General features: G+C 45.4%; 1 protein-coding gene across 1 annotated transcript; it reads right to left on the reverse strand.

Moving 5' to 3' along the window:
* Positions 1 to 567: 567 nt before the first annotated feature.
* On the reverse strand, positions 568 to 19,919 carry LOC104288602 (wee1-like protein kinase 2). The gene is made up of 19 exons (XM_009887426.1): positions 19,587 to 19,919; positions 16,330 to 16,529; positions 14,802 to 14,850; positions 12,637 to 12,809; positions 11,880 to 12,001; positions 10,441 to 10,587; positions 9,385 to 9,486; positions 8,965 to 9,050; positions 7,882 to 8,052; positions 7,651 to 7,793; positions 6,598 to 6,746; positions 5,944 to 6,008; positions 4,666 to 4,824; positions 4,503 to 4,529; positions 3,691 to 3,751; positions 2,593 to 2,733; positions 2,381 to 2,468; positions 2,076 to 2,164; positions 568 to 730 (listed from the first exon to the last, which is right to left on the reverse strand). The coding sequence occupies exons 1-19, from the start codon at positions 19,917 to 19,919 to the stop codon at positions 693 to 695; spliced, it is 2,343 nt and encodes a 780-aa protein (XP_009885728.1). The 3' UTR covers positions 568 to 692.
* Positions 19,920 to 23,807: the final 3,888 nt, after the last annotated feature.

The following is a 23,807-nucleotide window of genomic DNA, read 5'->3' on the forward strand; positions in this document are numbered from 1 at the left end:
GCACCCTAACAAGGTACTGGGATGAGAGTATTGGTATCGTAAGAGTCATCATCTGTCAAATGCCATAATAATGAAGACCTAAGCACATGGCTAAAACAGGGTTTGGTGAAAGACAACACCTGATTTGATCAAATGCTATGATCAGTAGAGGGGGAAACCCAAATGCACAGAAGGCCTTCTCCAGGTGTGTGACAGAAAACTTCAAGCTGGGCACCAGTTGATGCCCATGGCTCTGGTTTAAATTTATTGTCTAATTGACTTAGGTAGGGAAAAATGGAGACTGACACCTATAGAACAGAGGAGGGACGTTAACAGTGAGAGGTGATTAGGCTGTCAGGCCCCGCAAGACAGAAGAGAGATTGTTAAGGCAGCCAAGCAGATAAGGTTTGAAAATGGCTGATGATGGCAAAGGGGGACTTCCATTTATACATTCATCAGCTCAAGAATTAATATAGCTGCCTGGGTTTTCTCTTAAGAGAGAACAAAATAGAAAGAAATCCAAATGATGATGAACAAAGAGAAAGCACACAGAAAAACAAAACACAACACACACAGATACCCTATAGATATCAAACATTTTATTCATTTTTTAAAGAAACTACAGCCATATACATGATTACAGGATTATGAAGCACTGTAAAACAAAAGGAATGAAATGGCCTGGGGTCCAAGCGCTAACAGCTTCACACCTTTTATTTCATACCACCATCACTCAGAAAAATTACATTATCTGAAAAGAAATAAAGAAAATTTAATCTTCAGGATTGTTTTGCCCTGTTGCAAGCCTGCACACCCACAGAGACAACCTATTTGTGTTAAAATAAGCTGCAAAGACATGTAATTCGGAACAGAACAGTTCATAAAATAAAAGTGTCTGATACACCGTTCTTGCTCAATCTCCCCAGAAAGCTGACAATTCAAGGCAACCATATACGCTATGAAACAAGAGTGCTAAACCTGATTAAAAGCTGCTGAACAGTCAAAGATACCAGAAACATTTTACAATAATGGTTTAATTCTTTGACTATGATCTCTATCAGTTACAGCTTATTTCCTTTTTATTTTACCATTTTCAGTATGCACTACCATGTCATCACCCTATGGGACTATAGGAAGCTCGTATTTCATCAAGCCTCAGTAATTTCTAAAGCATGTTGAGACTGGGGATATTGAACACAAAGAAGAAACCATTAGGATAAATACTAAGGAAAAAAAGAGACTTGTTTCTCCCCCCCAGCTATTTATAAACAGCAACCTACAGCACTGGTAGCTGAACTGCTCCTGTGAAAGTTTGATCACTATTCTTTTACAGCGGCTGCACAGCAGAAACATCCAAAATTGTGGTTGGGTTTTTTTCCTTCTCCTCTTGCCTAGTTTTTTTAGAGGTACTTGTATAACAGAAATGTTTGCTTTACTACCCAATTATTTTAGCCCTCCCTCAAAAGCCACAAGATAGTGGCTCTACCCACAGCAAAGACATACGATGCTCACACTATTTAAAAGCTCAAGGAAAAAGTTGAGTTTGCCAGTCCCCTTCTTCATTGTGTCTACCCAAAGGACAAGTCTACTCCCTGTTCATTCTGTGCTCGTCTTACCACCACTGGCTACCAGACTGAGGTCTCTCTAAATTCTCCATTGAGTTATCCCCACATAAAACATCTTTCACCAACACAGGTCCTTAAAGTTGGTGAAGCCTCCAGTCTTAGAAAGGAAGAAAAAATTCCCTGCCAAACCAGGACAAAGCTACTGAACAAACTCTGCTTTGCTTAGAAAAAGAATCTGCCTGACCTGCAGTACTACATACCAGTGGTCCTAAAACACACAAGAACTACCTGCTGCACCAACTGGTTTGTGTGAGCAAACTATGCAACAGTTTGCAACTTTATGCTCTCATTTTCTGTGTCTTCACAAGCAGTGCCAGAGGACATCTAGTGGTACAAGCCTATTCATTCTCTCAAAATCCCCAAGTGCAGATAGTGAGTGCGGATGAAGACAAACCAAGCTCTACTTCAAAGGTCCTCCACCTCCTCTCCATTTTAAAAGGGTAAGGTAGGCCTTGGTATGTTGTTCCTTACCTGCTATAATTGTTGTGGCCTGCCGCCTCACATTGTTTTTATCTGTATATTCACCATAGTCTATCTTCCCTTCAACATAGATACGAGCACTGAAAAAAATGAACATTCTGGTCAGAAAACTGTACTGCTATTTTCTCCTCTGTATCTGATTCTGAATACACAGGTTTTTGCCTCACTTGTTTGTAGCCCGTCTACTAACTTATTTTATGGCATTTATATCTTAGTATAGCTCCTGGTCACCATAATTATTACATCAATTGATTATTAAGGCACTAAATCCTGGGCCACATTTGTTATTCACTTACCCCTTCTTCACATACTGGTATGTAACATCCCTGAGGCCCGGTCTGAAGACAGAGATCCTGTGCCACGTTGTCTTCTGACTGATATCACCTAAAATACATAAAAATAACAAAGTTGGATGCCAAATCCTCTTTTTGACGCAAGCCTCAGAAATTGCTTTCAACACGTTGGTGTTCTCAAATTATGAAAAGTACATTGCTCATTGCAGACTCACCTCCCTGTGTTACCTCACTTTCCCCTGTTCGCCACATCTCGTTGGTTGCAAGAGAAAATATGGTAACGGGATTTTTTCCCTCCACTTGCCTCATGATAGGGTCCTGTCCAACCCGACCAAGTAACTGAACACGATTCATGGCTGAAATGCGTAAATACATACACAGGTGAATCACGATGCTTCTAATCACAGCAAGTCATAAGTTGGCAACTTTTGTCAAGGGCCAGAACAATGACTTTCTGCACCTCCTAACCATTTTTCCACCTCTTGTGACCTTTGGCTTATTCAGGACCCGCAGATGGTTGACTGTACCTGTACTACTGTTGTCACTGCTGAATAAGCTCATTTAGAAAGCTAAAGTTTCTTTATTCTTTCTATTCCTTTGTCATCTTTTTCACAGATACATCCATATGTCACTTGAGACTATTTTGCATTTACTTATCTTGACTTTTATTTTTTTCATTATAATAAAACTGTAGCACTGCATTGCTTTGCCCTTAAAACTATACCTTTAAAACAACAAAGTTGCATTATTACACCCCATCCTCTGCATTAGAGGGTCACTAGTTTTCACACAGGTACCAGGACTAGGTGGACACAATTTATTCCTTTTCCTTGTTGAAGGACAACTGGAGGGAGGTCAGGGAAGCACCACTCTTGCACAAGGAGCAGGTAAACAGAATGGTAAAGCCTGAAGCATACACCTGAAGCAAATCATGGTGGGGCAACAGCACCCAAACAAGTCCCCCAGGCACATGGGAGTCTGAGAAACAAGCACACGAGACACCTAAAAGCAGGTATTGGAAAATATGACAACAGCACATCCGATTCACTGCCATGATAAAGCATGACTACCTGCCTTTTACAGGTTGTACTCCGTGTCAGGGCTTTTTTCTTTTCTCCCTTAAGGGCTGCTTGACTTGATAAAGACCAGATAGGAAGCTACTTGACTCTGTTTGTTTGAAACAACACCTTGTTAGTTACTGCATTCAGAAGCTACCATTCCCATCTGTTCCTCTCCTGGCATATTTCCATCATTCTAAAACCCAGATGAAAAACACAGAGTAAGAGCTAAGTTTCATCTCAGGAGCTACTTACATCTTTCGAGTACCAACGAGCCAACCGTATCAGACTCATGTCTTACAAACTGGCGAAGCACCTGAAGGAACACACAGGTGTTAGTTTCCAAGACACAAAGTATGAACAGTGTTCACATGCCTTTACACCTCATTTTCCAAACACTTACAGAGGTCTTGCAAGTACATTCTTCTCTGGTGACTTATGGGGGGACTAAGGGGAGAAATCTGTTCAGCTAAATGAAGCCAATGGGATTACTCAAACACTATTTGGTTGAAGTGGGGTTAAAAAGCTGCCTAAGAAAAAGCATGGCCTGAAGGTACATCTCTAGCAATTATTTTTGGGACATGCAGTAACTGCTGTTTTTATGTAATACGTAATGGGGAGGATGGTTTAATGGGGGAGGGGGGTGTTAGTTAGTCGGGCTTCAGTTTTTGGAAACAAACACAGTTTTGATAGTTGCATCAACTTTCTGCTTCACTACAGAGATTAACAAGATGTGCCCAAAATACACATCTATCTACCGCCATAAGCAGTATGATGCACTGATAACCCCTTGTTCCCAAGCAAACTGCGCATCAAGGCCACAAAATCCTGAGTGCTGCAGCTAAACATAAGTGAGAAAAAGGAAAGAAACTGACTTGATGCTGGCAAATATCACATCCTGGAAGAAAGGAGGAGAAAAGCAAAGCCCAGGAACACCTCTGCAAGAAGCCCATGCGCAGCAACTGGAAGAAAAGCTCATCTCTTATAACAAGTGGTTGCAAAACTTAAAGGAAGGTGGGACTGACAGTCCTAGGTTGAACAGAGGAGCTAAACAGAGGAAATGCAACTTGCAAAACGAGAGGTTTCTGGTATGCCTGTACGGTTCAGTGATGTATATGCAAATCATCCAAAACTCATTTCACGCATAAGCCGGATCTTTTAATACATCGCGTTTTCAGTGCTGTGGTAAAGGCACCAGCGGTTACGACTGGACCGTGCAGGAAAACCCACTGGCGGGTAGCAGAGCCCAGGCTCCGCGAAGACCCGCTCCGCCATCGCAGCGCTCCTCGGGCCCTTGCGGCCCCCCTGCGGGGGAGGGGGCAGCGGCTTCCCCGGCGGGAAGCGCGGTCCCGCGACGTATTTCAGAGGAGACGGCTGCCCGCAGAACGGCTGAGCAGTTCAGTCCCTCCTTAAGCATAGAGCAGACTTAACAAATAACATCAGAGTTTGTGTCGCCAGCGTTCAGTGGTTCACCACCACTTCTGATGACAAACGTGACTGGGTTTTCTGTGTGTTTTGGGGAATTTTGCACCCAACAGAACAAAATATCATGCTGCCTTTAGATGTTAAGAACAGACACAAGGACATGGAAGAGATCCCTGAGTCTGATGGTGGTAATTTTCTCCTGTTACTTCCCTAAGCTTTTGTTTGCCAACTCTTTGAGGGTGGGCTTTTACTTTGATGTTTTATTGTCTTTCAAATCACTAGTTTTACTTTTACCACCAGTAATTTTTGGAGTGCTTTGGAGGGAGGGGGGAAGGGAGAAAAAGGAGATGTAGTAATTGCGAATGTATTTGGTTAGATTATAAAGTCTCAAAGCTCATTAAAAATGAGAAACCATGGCAACCTCAACAATACATCCCACACATATTATACCTACCTAACAATGTGCAAAGTACATTTAGAAAAGAAAAATTAAGCATAAAGAAAAGGGAAAAAAAAGAAAAAAAAAAAAGTCACTCGTCGTAAGTAAAAAGGATTAAAATCTTTATTTGCAGGTTTCGCTTCGTAAAGGGTAGTATCTAACAGTTTAAAAGCCAGCACTGTCCAACAGTGGGAAAACAACCCCAACATTAAAAACTGAAAATAACCGAGTTACCAAGTTTACACTCTCCCGCCTAACAGCGCAGCGTTGGTGTCCCACTACCACAGCGGGACACAGCCGACACCCATCCAGGAATTACACTGAGCAGTGGGGGGGAGGGGGGAGATTTAACAAGCATTAAATATATACGACACTCTACACGGGCAACTCCAAAAAAAAAAAAAAATCCAAGAAAAAAATAAAAAGGGCTTCAAAATCCCTTTTCCGTTTCCCTCAGCTCGGCTGAGAGGCTGCAGTGGGCAGTTGCACCAGGTGTAGGATGCTGGAAGGGCGGTGGGCACGCAGACCCGCCTGCCAGCGCTCCGCAGTCACTCCCATTCCCCCCACACTTTAAGTAAGGAATAAAACAAGTCGATGGGCATAAAACAAGTCAGGCATCAGGGACTGGTCTGCAAAAGCTTAACCGCATCAGCTACGCGATACGGTGCTTGTTGCTGAAGGTTAAGGGAGGGAAGTTTTCCTTCAACATCTGTAAGTAAAGCCCCCTTAACCCAAAGTATTCCCTTTTACTCTTTGTCCCCTTCAGTGAAATGCCACTCCAGTTGCATCCCAAGTCCACCAGGACTGCTATGTAACCAGTCTGTCTCCTGATGTGTCATTAAAACCGTCTACCATAGTCTCCACCTCCTTACGTCTAGGAAGACCCAGCTGTAGATGCTGTCTCCGTGTACAGCCACTATCTTCCCTCTAAAGATACGCAGGTGGCCAGTGTTAAGGCCACAAAAACATCACCAATAATAGGGCCAAACTAAACGAAGAGGGAAGCACATAGAACAAATGCCATCTTTTCCCTTGTATGGCAGATAGAGCAAGTCTAGAACAAGACCAGTTACACAGGAAATTAAACAGGTAAAAGACTGAGGACAATCTTGAATCCCATGATCTGACACTTGTAAGCTAGTCATTCTTCCCTCAGCCAACATCTCATCATAACTAACGAGGGAACCAGAAACTATGACAGGGAGAGCTGATGTGGGGCATTGGTCTGTGCAGACCCTCTGCTTTCACAGGGCCATTCAGCAGCCAGAGCTTTTTGGACAACACTGAAATTCAGTAACCCAAAGTAAAGCTAAATGAGCGACAGCTTTTCCCTCCCACCAGGCGCTTGCCGTTCTGCTTAGAAGACGTTTCAGACTCTTGCAACTTGGCACTTCCTAAGGGCTGGTCCTTCATGAGGGTCTGGGCAAGGCGGGCTGCTTTAAGTTCCCTGCAGGGAGGGGATGGAAGGAAGAGGAGAGGAAGAAAACGATGTCATGCACGAATCCCCACCAGCTCCAGAAGAAAGCTCTGAACAATCTTGCACAAGAAGGTTACTGCAGTACTCCAGCACTGCTGGAGAGTGGTGACACGAAGATTACTGTAGGTTTCACTAGTTTCTACTTCAGAACAGATCAGCTTTGAAGGTTTACCAAAAGGAAACTACGCATCGGGTCAGCAACGCACACCTAGACTGGCACCAGTATGAGGACTCCCTAGCACAGTTTTCCCCCACCCCCATTGTTTCAGATATTTGTGAATGGTGGAACTTAGATCAGTACTATCTCATGCAACACAAATACCTAATAAAGGCACATGCTTTTTTCCCATTGTCTCTTTTCCCTGATGATTGCTGCTCTCCCGCCTACATGGAAAACCTATTCCCCAGCTCACTATTGCACTAAGAGGGCTGGTGGGGCAGTTCCTAGGTCCCAGCACCCCAAAACGTTACTGTCAACAGCAGTGAGAGGGAGCAAGGGGAAAGAGGATGTCTGCCACCACCTGATATTTCTCTTCCTTCTGTGCTAGACCACTACCTCAGTGCAGTATCAATTCCTCATCTGCCCAGTGGCTGCATATTGTATCAGTATTTTCCAGTCACCAGTGGTTGCAGAAAGCGTGCGTGTTCACCACTCTAATTTAGCCAACTCCTGAAAGCCAGAAGTGAACCACAGCTGCTTGGGCACTACAAGTCCCTACTACATCCCCCCATCACCCTCCCAGATCCTGGCACAGGAGCTGACTGGGTATTTCTGCACATTGGGGCTCCCAACACTGCCACCCTACATTCAATCCTGGTGACCAGCACTTCTTTTGCCCATGTCTTCTCCCCTTCACACCCAAGCCAGCTCTACCTTTCCAGCATGGCAGTCTTGCACTTCTCCACATTTAGCTGCTTCTGGAGCTGCACAGCTTTTCCACGTGAAGGACGGAGAACTGGATGTTTAGTAAGAGCTGTGGCAGAAGGTCTTTCCACTGGATCAGGATGGATCATGAGCTGGAAGGCAAAGGAGTTCTGGGTTTAACACCCCCTCTGCTACGTGCCAACTGGAAAAGCCTCCATCCTGTCAGGATTGTTTTCTCACCTTGAGGAGTTCAAGAAAGCAATGAGGAAGTTTCTGGGGGATCAGTGGGATATTGCCTTTGCGGATGTGGTGCCACATGGCCCCGTTGTGAGGCAGCGGTGCTGTGCCGGCTGCTAGAGCTACTGTGAGTGCCAGGGCAAAGATGTCTGCCTTGGGCAAATAACAGTATTGCTATGGAGAGAAGATAAACAGTTACAGAAAGGGAACATCTTGCTGTACTGAACAAAGGTAGGTTGGAATACCAGCTCAAAAAGAAACAGTCAAACAAGTATACATATGACACTGCCCTCACCATCACAGTTAGCTGTTTTCTCCTTGTTAGGATAGAAACACTGACAGCAGGTAATATTGGTTACTAATCGCACATTGGCTTTCACCCAGTCGTGAGGCGCTTGCAGCCCACATTAGGATCACAACAGCAAATCCAGAGGATGGCCTAACAAACGCACGCTTCCAGTCTTCACTACAAGACAATAAGCTAGCCATGCCCAAGTAAAACTAAAGACTCCATGTGATATATTGACCTAATAGTTCCTAAATCCACTTGCAGCACAAAAAGATGCTGTTCCTTAAATACCCAATTTGATGAACACATCCAAGCTGGTTGTTACATACCGATTTCCTTTTTTGTTCACTGGCCAGAGTGGCAAAACTACAGCCAGCTTAAGAGGTGTGTTGTGCCTCCCGCCTCTCCACGCTATACCTGATCACTGTTTGTTGTGCGAGGCATTTGTCTGGGTGCATATGTTCCCCAGTGATCACATCCAGCAGTTTAATCTCAGCTGGGTGTGTAACATGAAATGTCTCCAAACTGATAAAGGTCTTGTCCCATTCATCCCTTGCAGGTAGAAAAAGTTGCAATAATCTAAAGTTACTTATGAAGTACATTAAATATTTACATGACAATACCCACACCTATGCTATTCTTATTGAAGTGTTAATTTTGCCGATTTCACAGCCAGACCAGACACAAGAAAGAGGAGATGAGGCAAGGAATATGCCAAACTAATGATTTCACCACAGTTGATCTCTCCCCACGTGCTCACCACTCTGTTCTCCCCACCACCCCACTAGCAGCTGTACCTCTTGCAAAATCTCATTGGCCAAAAACCGTCTGTCTCCTTCCTCCACCTGGGGGTTTGTTATTGATGTCACATGGCCAAGGTCACCTGAGACAACAAACAAGCAACTAATGGAGCAAATGGATGTAGATCTCCTCCATCAATAAAAGCATACATTTTATAGGCATCAACAGAGCAATCAGAAAATACTGAGTAAGAGAGCAAGCCTGCTCCGACTCAGGAATCTGGGCCTGGAAACAAGCACATGAGTTTTCTACGACTTGTCTCCTTAGAGGAATTAATTCTGGTAAGTAGCAGAGGCATTAAGGACTACACTAGGAGTTTTGTATGCAAGTCTCCTCAGCCAGCAGGGCAGAGTAATATCGAGCTGTAACAAACAGCCCTAAATCTTACGCCAGTTGTAAAGTGGGCTAAAACCTACCGATCTTATACACCACACCAGAAGAGAATTCATCCTCACTGTCACTCTCTTCCTGCCCAGCAGGGCCTGCGACTGCCAGATTGTGACAGATGAAGATGTTACCTGCAAGACAGTGAAGTTTAGCAATAGCGTGATACCAGTAGCCAGACAACTTTGTCAAAATCCCACCGGTCAAGCTAGTTGAGCTTTGCAGCCAGAAAAACTATGCACAAGCTTCCCACCCAGCTCACTACAGCGATACAGCTGAATTTTGTGCATATTTTGTGCCCCTCCCTCAGCCCCCCCAAGCTGGAAGCATGATTTCAGAAAAAAAAAAAAAAAAAAGGAGCTCCACTATAAGGAGCCACTATGTGACTGGGGGGGAGCCCATCCTCAGCTGCAGAGAGGAAAGCTTGTTGCTATTTTTTGCAGGAACTTAATCCCTCAGGGTAGGTACAATAAATATTCACTTCTCACTCCAGCTCTCACATACAAAGGTCAAGTGTTGTGCAACAAGACCGCAGCAAATAAGGAAGTCCCAGTCTTCATTAGCAGACCTATTGCTCCACCAGTATGAAAGTGATTGCCCATCCTCAGCTGCAGAGAGGAAAGCTTGTTGCTATTTTTTGCAGGAACTTAATCCCTCAGGGTAGGTACAATAAATATTCACTTCTCACTCCAGCTCTCACATACAAAGGTCAAGTGTTGTGCAACAAGACCGCAGCAAATAAGGAAGTCCCAGTCTTCATTAGCAGACCTATTGCTCCACCAGTATGAAAGTGATTCCCACAAGCCAGGAATATGAAGATCATGAGACAGAAGCACTTCACTTCTGATAGCTGCCAACTATCAGAAAAAGCTCAGTTTTAGAGCAGCAGTAGTGCTCTAAAAAAAACCAAAAAACAAAAAAAACACACCAAACCCAAAACAAAAAACCCACACAAGATACCTTTTCGGACAAGGTCCTCTTTCCTTTGAAGCACTGTAATAGCTCCAGTCAGAAGGACCAGTTATAGGTCCTACCCCTGGAGAGTCACTTGGAGGACCCTCCACAAAGGAGGAGAGCGCTGTACTTACTCGGTTTGATATCCAGGTGCACAAGGCCAGAGTTGTGGATATATTTTAGCCCCATGGAGACTTGTAACAATATTTCTTTCAGCTCTGCTTCTGGGAAATACTGGCCAAGCTTTGCATTTTCCAGCAGCACGTCTTGGAGACTCCCACCTAGGTGAAAACAGTCAGTCTGAGACCTGAGGAAGATTTTAATGGAGCAGCATGTTTGAAATAGCTTAGTAGAAACAAGTGCCCAGAGCACTTGCAGGCTTGCTAGTGACAAACCCTGACCAGAGCAGCTATATATGCTCTAATGGTCAAACTTGGGCATCACCATTTGGCTTCAGCCTTTCCATTGCCTCAGGGCGCCCTGCCTCCTGCTTGCCAAGGACAGAGCAACTGCAGTTTTACCTACAGCAGCAGAAGGGCTGTCCCAGTAGTGATGCTGACACTGCTGCAAACGACCAGTTGAAAGTTAATTACTTTTGCCATGCTTACAGGCAGGAAGCAGGTATATGAATGGTGGAGCAAGGAAATTAAGCTCCCATTAGCAGATTTTTGATTGAAGAACGTAACATGACACAAACAGAGTTTTGTGGGTCTCCATTAAGGCACTCTGGCTATTTCAGCACTAGCAAATACCATGGCTTGTCTCCTCATTAGCCTGCTTTTCACCACTTCTCCTTTAGTCTCAGATGTTCAGCCACTAGAACTCAAGAAACACATCGATGCTGCAGCCATGGTCACCACGTTTCTTGATTACCTCCACCAGATTTGAAGGCATTACCACAAACAACTATCACCACGCATCACTGAGCCCCAAGACTGCAGGAGCAGTTGAAAGATGAGAGCTACATATTTGCCTTCAGCTCCTCTGGCAGCCAGAGCTATCTTTTCCAATGTCTCCCAAACAGTGGTGTGGCCAAGGGCAAACCCAAATAAGGGTGTACCACCCTGCCGGCAGCAGCCCATTTACAGGTTACCTCATTATTTGACTGTGTTCCTCTGTAGCTGTTGAGGCCTTTCTTCCAAGCCAAAATGCAAGATGCCTTTGTCTCAACCAAGTAGTCACTCTTCAAGTTATTACACCCCTTCATAAGAAGGGTTTGTTTCCAAGATACGTGGCACTTAAGTTAGCTGCTCTTGAGTCACTCATATCAGGTTTTACCTGGGCCGTCCCAGGCACAGGTCTAAGCATCAGCACGGGGAATACTTTACCAGGCCAGCCAACACAGAGGAACAGTTTTTAAATCCCACAAATTAGAGGGCATTCACTATTTGCAAGATATCAGTACCATTCAGATCTTTGTCTAACTATTATGAGCCCTTACTGGATTCCCCATGGAACTGTAGCCCCTGTGTAGTTGCTTTGTTTTAAGCCAAAACGCCCCATATTTAAGCACAAAAGAAGGTAACTGCATCCATCCTGAGATCTCAGCGTTTAACAACATCACAGCACTTACCATTGCAGTGTTCATTTTGGATAATCATGTGATCATCCTCTGCCCATGCCGAGTAGTAGCGTACAACATGAGGGTGGTGTCCAAGAACAGCATGAGCATAAACCTCGCGCAGCGCCAGCTGCCTAGAGAAGCACGCACAGAAAAAACAGTGGTGACAGGGTCCTGCTTGGGAGCACGAGAGGAGCCCTGGTTTGCAGCCTTACTTGAGAAAGGGAAAGCAGAGTGCTTAGGATTTTCTCTTGGGTTTTGGCAGACAGATGGGCTCCCACAGTTGCTGAAGCAAAACCTGCCCTTGCTCAAATGTGCTGAGCAGCTGTCAAACCCCCCCTGCACTGAGCAAGTCTTTTTTTTAAAGAGGCAAAGGCAGTTTCAAAGACTTTGCTTCAGCATGCAGGACACTAGCTGGTCAACACAGATGTGAGCAGTGCTGGCCGTACAGCAGGGCAGGGACATACCACAAATGAGCTATTTGACATTATTTTAAAGAGACTGGCTGCATGGACCCAAGAAGTTCAGGTAAGTTGTCATCTCCGCGTGTGATGCATGTGGCTTCTTCCCTTTCTCAGACACTTATATCCAATAGTCCTAAAGTGGTAACTTCCCCCACTCTCCCAAGTGTTACTTGAGTGCAACAGCAGCCAGTTTTTGCTCATGCCACCCCTCAGATACCTTTAGATCCACACTCCCTCCTTCCCCATCACACCTCCCAAGTACATGCCCATCATTTCAACTGGCAGTTTCTAGCTAGCACACTCACTCATCTGAGGATCCTGCCAGAGGCCTTTTGGAGCGTTTGATGGCATAAACACATCCATCAAGGCGTTTGATGCACTTGTAGACAGAGCCAAATTCTCCCACACCAATTTTTTCTAGTTCCAGGAACTCCTTCTTGTAGCGGGAAACCATATTGCTCTCTTTCAGAGGATATCTCTACAAGGTCACAAAAACAGCAAAGACAAGTATGAGCCGAAAGACTTGGATAACAACATCTGCGATATTTTCCAAGCTGCGTAGCATTCGCAGCTAAGGTTGCCAGCAGCAAGGACATTTTGCATCAGTTCAGGCTCCTGTCTGAATGGTTTGAAGCACCAGCTGTTGACTAATGGCAGATTAGCAGGTCTTGGCGTATCTGTTTGTATTCCGTGATTTCTCAGAGAGCCACTTTTCCACAAAGGGCTATGTATCTGTTTGTATTCCCAGTGATTTCTCACAGAGAGCCACTTTTCCACAAAGGGCTAAAAGCCTGCAGAACAGCTGGAACATCGTTATTGCTACAGTAATGGTCACTAGGGAAATAGGAGCTGCTGGTACTGCTTGTAGAGCCATGTCTACTGGCAGGGGAGACAAGTAAAGAAGAGAGAAGCAGTGGAGCATGAAGTGAACAACAAGAGTGGACTAAATGATTTTTCTTCATCCTCCTGCCTCCTCTACAGGGACAGTGGCTCATGTTGCATGGTGGTTTCCACACAAACCACTGCTGTGATTGCTGTAGTATATGCTGTATGACCCTAAAGAGCAGGGATAAAGAGTTGGTCCTCACAGGCAGTAAGGCTTGGCCCATATGAAACAGCAGCCCTTCATAACAGGTCATATTTCGTAAGGTAGCTGTATTTTACTGCATTTTAAAACACTCAGGGAATAAAGATACCTCCTAGTACACAATTTTATACCTAATTTACGTACTCAATCAAGTCAGCACTCAAGCAGAATAATATTTCATTAAGTGACAAGTTATTCGAGGCCTTCTAAGGAAAACAGTAATTGTGGTAACACTGGGTGTTACCTGGTAGCAGATAGACTCCGCAGCTATAGTTTTTCCATGCAGACCAGTTTTTCTGCAATACCAGTCTCCTCAGCTAGAGGGTACTGGTATTCTTCCAGTAAGCCTAATTATGTCACAGTTACAATGAACAATTCTACCTACTTGCACAAGACAAGATACTTCCTTCGAGGGGCTGCTCAGCAAATTGGAGATTTTAACTCATCTGAACACATATATTCAATTCAGGCTTGGCTTGCTTTCCAGAAGCCAGCTAGATGAATAGCTTCCCCCCAGACGAAACTGGGGAAAAGGACACAGGCTCCCACACCAGCTGCCCAGTTCTGCCAGCGCAGCAGTGGGTACGAGACCTCACAACTTGCCCCATGCAGCCAAGGCCAACACTCCCCACCGCTGAGGTTTGCCAGCAAAGCATGGCCATCGGCAACAGCAAGAGAACTTGGTTTTGAGCCGTAAGACAGTGCTTGCTGTCCTGTAGCTACATAAGCTGTGGTGGGTCCTTCCGTTGGACCCCAAGGCACACAGACACCCCCCGGCTGGACATTTTCCTACTGAAGGAGAGTACAGAATTTGCTGCCTTGCTTCAGAAGTTTGCCATCGCGACTACTGCAACTGAAACTCTGCCCTCAGTACTCATCCATGTCAGAGCCGTTCAGCTCAGTCTTTGTGGTTTTGCAGTGCAGGTCCGTATATTATTTGCAATATAGAAGCCATGTTCCGTTCACATCCAAAAATGCTCAGTACACCGATTCATAGGAACAGCAACACGTGCTTTTTCCAACCACAAAAGTACAGTCACTATTTATGCAAACTCAGTAATATAGTAATATAGTCCCCCTGAGGAACCCAAATTATATTCTATCTCCTAGAAAGACCTGCTGACCAAAAATCAATGAGGTTCAGGATTACTCGTCAGAGTTTCAGGTCTGCTTTAGTACAAGTTTCCTTTAGAGACAGGAATAATTTCAGAGTTTGTTGTCTCAAAAAAATGTTAACATAAAACATTCAGCTTGGAATTATTCTGTCATAGGTATTCATCCTCTGTCATGATGCCATAATTTATACTCCAATAGAAGAATGAATTTCATCAAGAAATCTTTACAAGCATCTTATCCTCTCTGCAGAGGGAAATACAGACTCACCTTTGTAGGTAGCTCCTGTTTTATCTGGCTTCTTGGATCAGGATCCCTCCTATAACAAAAGTTTAGGAAATTCTGGATGTATCATTTAGGTGCAGCAATCCAACTGAGATTTGGAATAAAAACATTTTTCAAAAGAATCTTCAAACCTTGCTTTACAGTTTAATTAAAGATGCATTTTGTGCAGTGTTAATATACAATGAGTTTCCAGTTGAGGCCTTAAAGACTGTAGCCCAGGGCTAGGAAGTCTTTGTTTCCATTATAAAGCCTCCATGTACCAACTAGTACCATCATTCAGGGGTATCATTCCCCTGGCCACTGTATTTTAACCACATCCTGGGCTGCATGAGAAGTGCGGCCAGCAGGTCAAGTGAGATGATTCTGCCCCTCTACTCTACCCTGGTGAGACCCCACCTGGAGTACTGCACCCAGCTCTGGAGCCCCCAACATAGGAAAGACATGGACCTGTTGGATCAGGTCCAGAGGAGGGCCACAAAAATGATCAGAGGGCTGAAGCACCTCTCCTATGAAGACAGGCTGAGAGAGTTGGGGTTGTCCATCCTGGAGAAGGGAAGGCTCCAGGGAGACCTTTTCGCAGCTTCCCAGTACCTAAAGGGGGCCTACAGGAAAGATGGGGAGGGACTCTTTATCAGGGAGTGTAGTGATAGGACGAGGGGTAACAGTTTTAAACTCAAAGAGGGTAGGTTTAGAATAGATATTAGGAAGAAGTTTTTCACTCTGAGGGTGGTGAGACACTGGAACAGGTTGCCCAGAGAAGCTGTAGATGCCCCATCCCTGGAGGTGTTCAAGGCCAGGCTGGATGGGGCTTTGAGCAACCTGGTCTAGTGGGAGGTGTCCCTGCCCATGGCATGGGGGTTGGAACTAGACGATCTTCAAGTTCCCTTCCAACCTAAACCATTCTATGATTCCATGATTATTACTGGTGAAGCTACGTGGGAGATGACCTTGCACAACAAGTTCCTAGTGAGGGACAGAACTGCCCCACTGTGCTTTCAAGAGGCATACCCAGCTGAGCATCTATTACAGTTGGGGCTATGCAAGAACCTGAATGTCATTGTAGTGCAAAGGTATTTGATTAAATTTGTGTCTTGGTTAACCCAGATCAGATCCAGAACTTTTGCAGGTCAGCAGTAGCCTACATCCATCTTAAAAGCTGTATTACATGCAAACACACACATAATTTCTTCCAAGTTGTGTGTATGCGCATAACTGAATCAAGCTCCACTCTAGTCATGGTCAAGAAAGAAAGAGGTAGTTTTCTCCTACAGCCATAGCATTGAGGTTAGCTCTTGATCCCTCACTTGCATTTCTGAACAAAGGAAATGATTGATTTTTATTTACATTTCTATCACCTTCGTATGTCTGCTAATGTTTGTTCTGCACCAGTGAATACTATGGAAGTGGACGATTCCTTGTTAGCAAATAAGTCCAGGTATTAAATGTCTCCATCATTACTTATCTCCTTCAAACAGTCTCCTTCCAGCCTCTTATTTAAGAGTACTTCACTTACAGCTCTCCTCTGGTCTTCTGCTTGCCATCAGGAAGAAAGAGCATTTGTCGATACGACTCTGGTGTAAAGGGATTAATGTTGACAAGAGAAGCTTGGGTAGAGTCATCCGAGTCAGCCCCAGGAGTAAATCTCAGATGTCGGAAGCCTTTGGGTGGGACTTTTGCCCCAGGTGAAGGAAAAGCTGTCTTTGATAACAGGCTCTGTATTAAGAAAAAAATAATAATAATAAAAAAAAAAAAATCAGCAGATAAGCCAGCAAAATGTCTTTGTTGCTATGTCAGAATAAAATCTCTGCTGTCCCGCAAATCAAGAACTCGGCTCCCTTCCTCAAGGTAGCTGAATCATTAAAACCCTGCATCCCAAATTTGGTCCCGACAGTTTTCTTTTCCTTCTGCAAAGTATTACAGTCTTTGCTAAGCCCTTTCAGACTTTATTCCCTGCTGACTTGGGTGAGGCCTGCAGAGCTATTTTGACAAGCACAGTCCTCAAGAGGAGCCAGCTACTCATCTTTTCCACCTACAGAGACAGAGGAATTGCATCATATGTTGCATTAGCATGGAAGACCCAGTTCTGCAAAGCATGGGCTGTTGCATCAGTTTGGTCAGGACAGGTTTGGCAGGAGATGAAACAGAACATCACCCAAGTTTCCTTTTGGTTCCCCAGCAATAAAGAGCATTAGTATAGGGAAAGTTGGTAGAAATATTTTTATACGGCTACTGGCAAAGTGACCAGAAAACAGTTCTCCTTGAGAAGGAAAACCAGAGTTTCAGAGATTTAAGTTCAGAAGGAACCTCTGGATCTTCTGTAGTTCAGCTTCCCAAAGAAGACGGGCCATTGGGTTTCACCTACTAGCCCAAAGCCTTGGGCTGAGTAAAGCATAACTAGAGAAGCACCCAGTCTTGATCTGAAGACAGAAAAATCTGCTTACTTTCCATGATGTGACCCCTTCAGCAACCACCAGCTTTTTTAAACATAAGTTTGGGTTTGACTTGTTTCAGCTTCAAGAGAGTGTTGTAAGGTCTAAAGGGGTTTTTAGCAAATCTCTTTCTTCTAGTTAAAAGCCCCTCAAGAACCCAGAACTCTTCCTCTCATGAAGATCAAGATATTTCTGTGTCTTTTTGATCTAACAGTGGTCTCACCCTTGTGAGTGAAGATGTGTCCCCAGGATCATATCTAGAGTTCCTCCCTTCTGTCATTGAAAGTTTTTCAAGATAAAAAACCTAGAGCTGCATGCAGTATCCTGCATCCACCTACTTGATGCTACATTCGTGAATATAGCTATTTCTGGGACATCCCTCTATTTCTATACCATACTTGGAAGTTCAGATACTGGTTTACTATGACCCTGAAAGTGCTTCTTGATCACTTTTGCAAGCTCCGATCTGCATCTCCTTGCTGTCAGGTGGAAGAGTTCTGCATATGGATGTATTAAAAAGAGTGTATGTCTAAGCCAAATTTACCCAGTAGCCTAGAAGTTCTGCAGAATTGTGGCTATGTTCTAGTGTAGCCACGATTCAAGAAAGGGGTCTAAAATACCATTGCAGCCTGCTGTTGTATGCATGCAATTCCCATCTGCTCGACTGAGGCTCCATTTTGTAATCGAGCAGACTTGTCTCCTGTAACATCATCTGAGATTAGCTGTTGCCATACAGTGGAAGTAAGACAGCTACCGTAACTAGCTGTAGCAATCTGTTCCGGGATTGGATAAGTCTACAAAACACAATCATCTGCCTCCTCTGCCGTGCATCCTAGCTGGGACTTCAGTGCTCATCTGTGGCTCTGCTCTCTTACCCTTTCGCTCACCTTCAAATGTTCCAAGACAGCAAAGGAAAATAAATTGTTGATTTAGTGCAATTGCTGCTCATGGACTACAAGGTGACAAACCACAGGCAGCATGTCTTGAAGCATCCAGCCAACATGTTATCTACACAAGAGCACACAGTGAAGCACCCTGCACTACCAGTAGCCCATCTGGTCTGGAAGAGATTCTAGACCTCCCACCCATTTTCAGATGAGATTCAGGGAGATTTCTTATAAAGGGTTATTGCAGAAAATTCTTGGAGTGATGCCATTTAGAGCCGCTTTCCTCTACAGAGCAGCAAGCCATGCCTCTGTAACTATGGCCACAGAGTTCATCATATGTGATCAAGGGATCATCCTTCTCTCCACATAATCAGGCTCCTGGAACAGGACAGGGGGCAAACAAATCCTAGCTCAGGAGCACTAAAAGGACTGATGTTTTGCGTACCATGTAAGCAAAAGAGCAACCAGCCTATCAGTAGTGCAGGAATATTAAGAGAGGACCAAGAGAGCTACATTTAATTGAAAGTCTTGAATACTAGAAGCCAGTGCACACAACAGAAGTTATCGAGGAACAGAGAAGCTGGCACCAAGTCTCCACTTGCACTTACAGAAGACAAAAAAGCAGGTGTATTATATTCTGTGCAAGATGTTTCACAGTAAACAGGGCCTGGGATCATCCTCCCAAGAAACTATCTCAGTAGATAAGTTACATTTTATGACAGTGAGTGAGGAAGACAGGCTAACCTTCCTCCACAAGCACCCATTGATTTGTTACCCCTTCCACAAGGGATTTGCTATGGTGAGAACAAAGTCCCGCTTTCCCCGAATTAACCGAGCAGCTCAGTTTCACACAAAAAAGAGAATCTGCATCACTGGACAACAAGCTGATTGGAGGTGATCCAGACTTGCCAGACAAAGTGTACCCCAGCCACAACAGCATTTCCAACTTTCTCTTTCAAGAGAAAACCCGCTTGCATTCAAGAGTGTGCTGAACAGAGCAGTCAGGGCAGCTGCCTGCCTCCAAGCTCCCCCTGGAATGATGAGCTCCTTGAGGAGAGATGCATTTATCCCTCTAGGACAACAGTGCACGCTTCCTACGGAGATTCTACAGATGTTCACTCCCCTAAGCAGAGGGTGAGGGGCACATGGGCAGCAGAGGCACATGGTTGCTTGTTTTTTCAAGTCAGACTAGCCCAACACCAACTAATTGCTTTTAACAGCAGCTTGCAAAGAGTCAAGACACTTGCTCCCCCACACAAATTTCTAGTCACGCTCACAGAATAACCCTTCCACAGCTAAGAAGCTCACGGTCCAGGTTTCTACGGGAAGAGTAAACATTAACAGTAACATCAAATAATGCTTTCCACAGAACTAACAACAGATCCCCTCACCAGCCCTCGCAGCGATGCCGCGGACCCTGCCTGCCCAGACACAGGGGTGATGCACGCCATTACCTTGGGAGTGTACGGGGTGTCACACAGCTGCAGCTTTTTCCAGGTGATGTGCAGCGGTGTCTCGGCATTACGCCGGCTCTTGCTCACAGCTGGGGAAGACTTCAGGGTGGGACTCACCCAGGCTTTTGTCCTGCTCAGGAAGATCTCATTAAGCTTTCTCTGAGGGGTTGCTAGCAGAGGACTGCTCCCTTGCCACTTCTGGAACTCAAAGCTGCTGGGGGGGCTCGAGCTCAGAGAGTCCTCCTCATTTACACTTCTGTCTTCACTCTCTTCACCACAACTGGAAAAATCCAGTCGCTGAATGAATTCATTGCTGTTGTCCCAGTTATCCATTTCACCATATGAAAAAGAACAGGTACAGCTGATACTGGCCTGCTTTGTTAGACGGAGAAGGGCAGAAGGAGAGGAAGATAGTATTATTTACACAGGCAGACTAACCACCCTCTACCTTGCCTTATCAAAGGCATTAGTTCTACACACCGCATGTGCTCCACCACCCTGATCCCACACACACAAAAGCACTGATCACTCAGAGATGCGATTTGATGGCGTTGGTTAAGGAAGAGCACCCCAGAATTAGCAAATACAAATCCATTCAGTTACTTCTTCATGTAACAACAACAGATTCTGCTTTTCACCTTGTTAGTGAAAGTCAGATACAACTCAGAAGTCACTGCCTTTCCCATTAAGCCTCCAAGGCAACTTCTCCACCCACCAGTACTTCATCCCCTACTCTCATCACACATCAAAACAGAGCTATCAAATCCTAAAGAACAGCACACGCCAGCCCTCCTCTCATCCTTTCTACCTTAGATTCCTCAATCAGAGAAAAAGAACCCAAGCTACATACAGCTGTAAAAGCAGAGGGTGCCCCAAGCAGTTACCAGATGCCCTACAGACAACACTTCTCCTGCCCTGGGGTATTTATAACCACCCCACACACCTGGGCCACAGCTAATGGGATGAATCTGGAGCTCGGCAGCACCTGTGCACAGCAGCCTGTTGCCGAGGAAAGTTGGTGGCTGAGGGGTTTGGCTGCGGATGTGGATTTGCTGTGCCTGCAACCAGCTCTGCAGGGAGCCAGGGCTCCCTCTGAGTCATCTCCTTGCTTCTGCAACGCTCTTCGCTCCTCCCGCTTCCCAGGGCCTCCAGGGAGGTGACGTTTGATGACAGTCAGTCTGCTCCATGTTAATCCCATCAGAGATGCGATCTTTGTGGGCTTTACTAGTATAAGGAATTAGGTTTTTTATAACGGGGCCCTGCGTGCTCCTCTTTTAAGTCTGAATTTCTCTTCCTGCATTTAGATGTCCATTAGTTTGGACAAGCATTGCAGCCTGCACGGAGAGGTTAGTAGCCTACTTTGCCGCGCGAGAGACTTGAGGAGAGAGTTCGGGACTGTATACACAGTTCCCATCTTGAGGTTTCAAGGGAAAGGAGGGAGAAGCTCGCTGCATCGGTGAAGGTGGCCCCACAGGAAGGGTGGCTCTACCGCTCAGCAGGAGTGGGTCACTCTCACTCTCTGTCACTCTCTGTCTCCTCTCACTGTGCCTCTCTGTAAAAAACGGGGATCTTTCCATGCCTTTGTGAGCCTGCGTTGCAAAGACGGACCAGAGTGAGCTCTATCTAACTGGGAAGAAGGTTACGACGGCCTTTTTTCTCAGCATCAGGGACAGCTGCTAGAAGGACATGCAGAAATTGGAAGTTGACGCGACTCAAAGGAGATGGGGGTTTGTCAGAACCGATGCGTGCTTTCCCATGCATGTGTCGAGGGGAATTCCCAACAGAAAACAAAGGGACATGTCAATCTGAGGTCACTCAGCCCTCCTAACCTGGTCTTTGAATGCAAATTATGGCCATACAGGTCTTTGAAGTTGCCTGTTAAGACTGTGACTAGCAACCTCTTTGGCCACAGGTCACCAAAGCTCTATTAGGAGGACATGCCAGGAACGCAGTATTGGTTTTACTGCTGCATCTGGCTCAGAGGTTGTAGCATTTCTTCCAGGCACAGAGCCTGTTGCTGCCGTGCAGACTCCCTTCTCCTGCAACGCAGCTGCTGCGTCTCCCTGCGCCTTACCTTGAGCGAGGTCCAAAAGCCTGGGAGTGCCAGCGCGGGCTGCTTTTTGCTATGAAAAGCTGTCTCTTCAGCATCTGGCCAGCTGAGCTCCAATGACAGGACCACTTTAGTACAGCTGGGATCTGACTGTATTAATCAGATGTTCAGTACTCGGAGCCTTGGATAGGAATATTTTATTTTAAATCTGAAGAAATAATGCTTTTAGTCTCCATAAGTACACAAATACATTTTTATTAATAACCCAGCAATGAAACTCCTTCAGACCACAGTTTTCAATCCCATCTGAAATGTGTTTTTTTCTTTTTTTTTTTTTTTCCCCTCAGGGTTTATAGGGAGAATCCATTTTTCTAAAGAGGAATGTGATACGTAAAGGAGAAAAGTTGGGCTTGCTGCGTAAAGAAGGCCCAACTTGTTCATCTTGCATCTTCTAACTAAAAGCCACTACATTTTAATTTTGTATTTTTTTCTGGAGCACTGCTCAGAGATCTGATAATTTTCTTAGCCCTCATTTGGAGGGAAAATGTGTTCCTTTTCTTTTGAAGGAGAGTTTTTTCTCCTAAGAGGGTCATATTCTCTCCTGGCCTAGGTCTTTTCGATTTTGGTGAAATAATAAAGTAGAAAACACGGCCTTTGGTTTTTGCACTTATTTAAAAAACAGTGTTCCCTCAGCAGGCCCAGATTGCTGGCCAAAGCAGTGTAAATAGCTCCGGAGCCACTGGATCTCTTGTCACACGAGGGCTTTTTCACCAGAAGCCGAGAGCTCGGCGTGTGATGACATTTCGCATATCGCAGAGCCAGCGCTGGCAGCTTCTGCTCCCCTTCGCCGGCTGCTCTCCTCTCTGCATCCTCTCCCTCGTGCTGGGGCAACGCTGGTGTCACCACACAGCAGAGGGGACCAGGAATGGCTCTGCACCACAAATAGCCATGAGGGTGGCAGAGGAATTTTTATTCAGAATTTGTTTCCCCCGCTTGGAACACTGGGGGACAGACTGACACTCGTGCCAGCACCACTGCAGGGATGAAGGAGAGGAGAGAAACAAGCTGTCACTTTAGCATCACTGACACCCAAAAAAATACTCATCAAAATGAAGCTTGGCACTGTCTATATGGTTAAGGCGAAGCATGGTGCCAAGTATTTGCAAAATCTGGCTTTTCTTTATACAGTAACAAAATATTGTGCAGGGTTTGTTTTTTTTTTTTTCTTCACCAGTCACCTTCCACAAAAAACTCCATCTGCTAAACACCACCTACTGCAGTGTATAGCTCTGCAAAGTAAACTTGTGCATAGGCCTTGTGAAACAAAATGCCCACTCGGTGTTGGGAGTTCTCTGAAATGAAGCTCAAGCAAATGGACACTAATGTTACCAAAAAAAGAGGAAAAAACCCCAAACCTCACTGTTCAGGAAACTGGATGCTGAGTTTCTTAGTGGCGTATTGAACACTCAAAGCTGCTCAACAGGAAAAAACTTAGACAATTAAGGCTCTTATGGCAGTATCTTCGCTTTAATTGTGGCCTGCTTAATTGGGTAATCCAATTAATCAGAAAGTCCTAGGGAACCAAGTTAAACCTAATGACACTGAATTACATTGGTGGTAGCGTAACGAGGATGGTAATTACACAAAAGTTGGCTGCCTGTGCATGCCTTGGTCACGCCTGTGTCTCCATCTTTCAACCTCAAGCTGATTCTGCCTACTCCCCTGAAAACTTTCACATCTTCCTATAGCGCATACATATATGTATATATATACACACACCCCCCAGTATATACTGGATCAGTACAACTGACTCTTTCAGATTTGTCGCTTGCAGCTTCCACCGCAGCGATTTGGGCGTGTGGGACACTGCCCCATTGCTGGCCCTGAGGCTGCTCTGCTCAACTCCCTGGGCTCACCCAGTAGGACCAGCTGGACAGAGCTCCCCCTTAGCCTTCCTGCTCACAAAGGCACCTGGTCTAAATTGGGGTCTCCAGCTGGAGGGGACACACACACACAAAAGGCAGGCAGCCAGCTCTGCCCTCCGGGAGGAGGTGAACGACGGGGAGGCAGGTGCCTCATCCTAGGGAGCCCCCGGTACTCCCGCGCTCCTCTGGGAGCTGGCACAGGAGAGCGCAGGAGCCGGGAGCCCCCGCCAGGCTACCCCTGGGGCA

This window comes from Charadrius vociferus, unplaced genomic scaffold (assembly GCF_000708025.1).
Source record: "Charadrius vociferus isolate BGI_N301 unplaced genomic scaffold, ASM70802v2 scaffold196, whole genome shotgun sequence".
NCBI classification, from domain to species: domain Eukaryota; kingdom Metazoa; phylum Chordata; class Aves; order Charadriiformes; family Charadriidae; genus Charadrius; species Charadrius vociferus.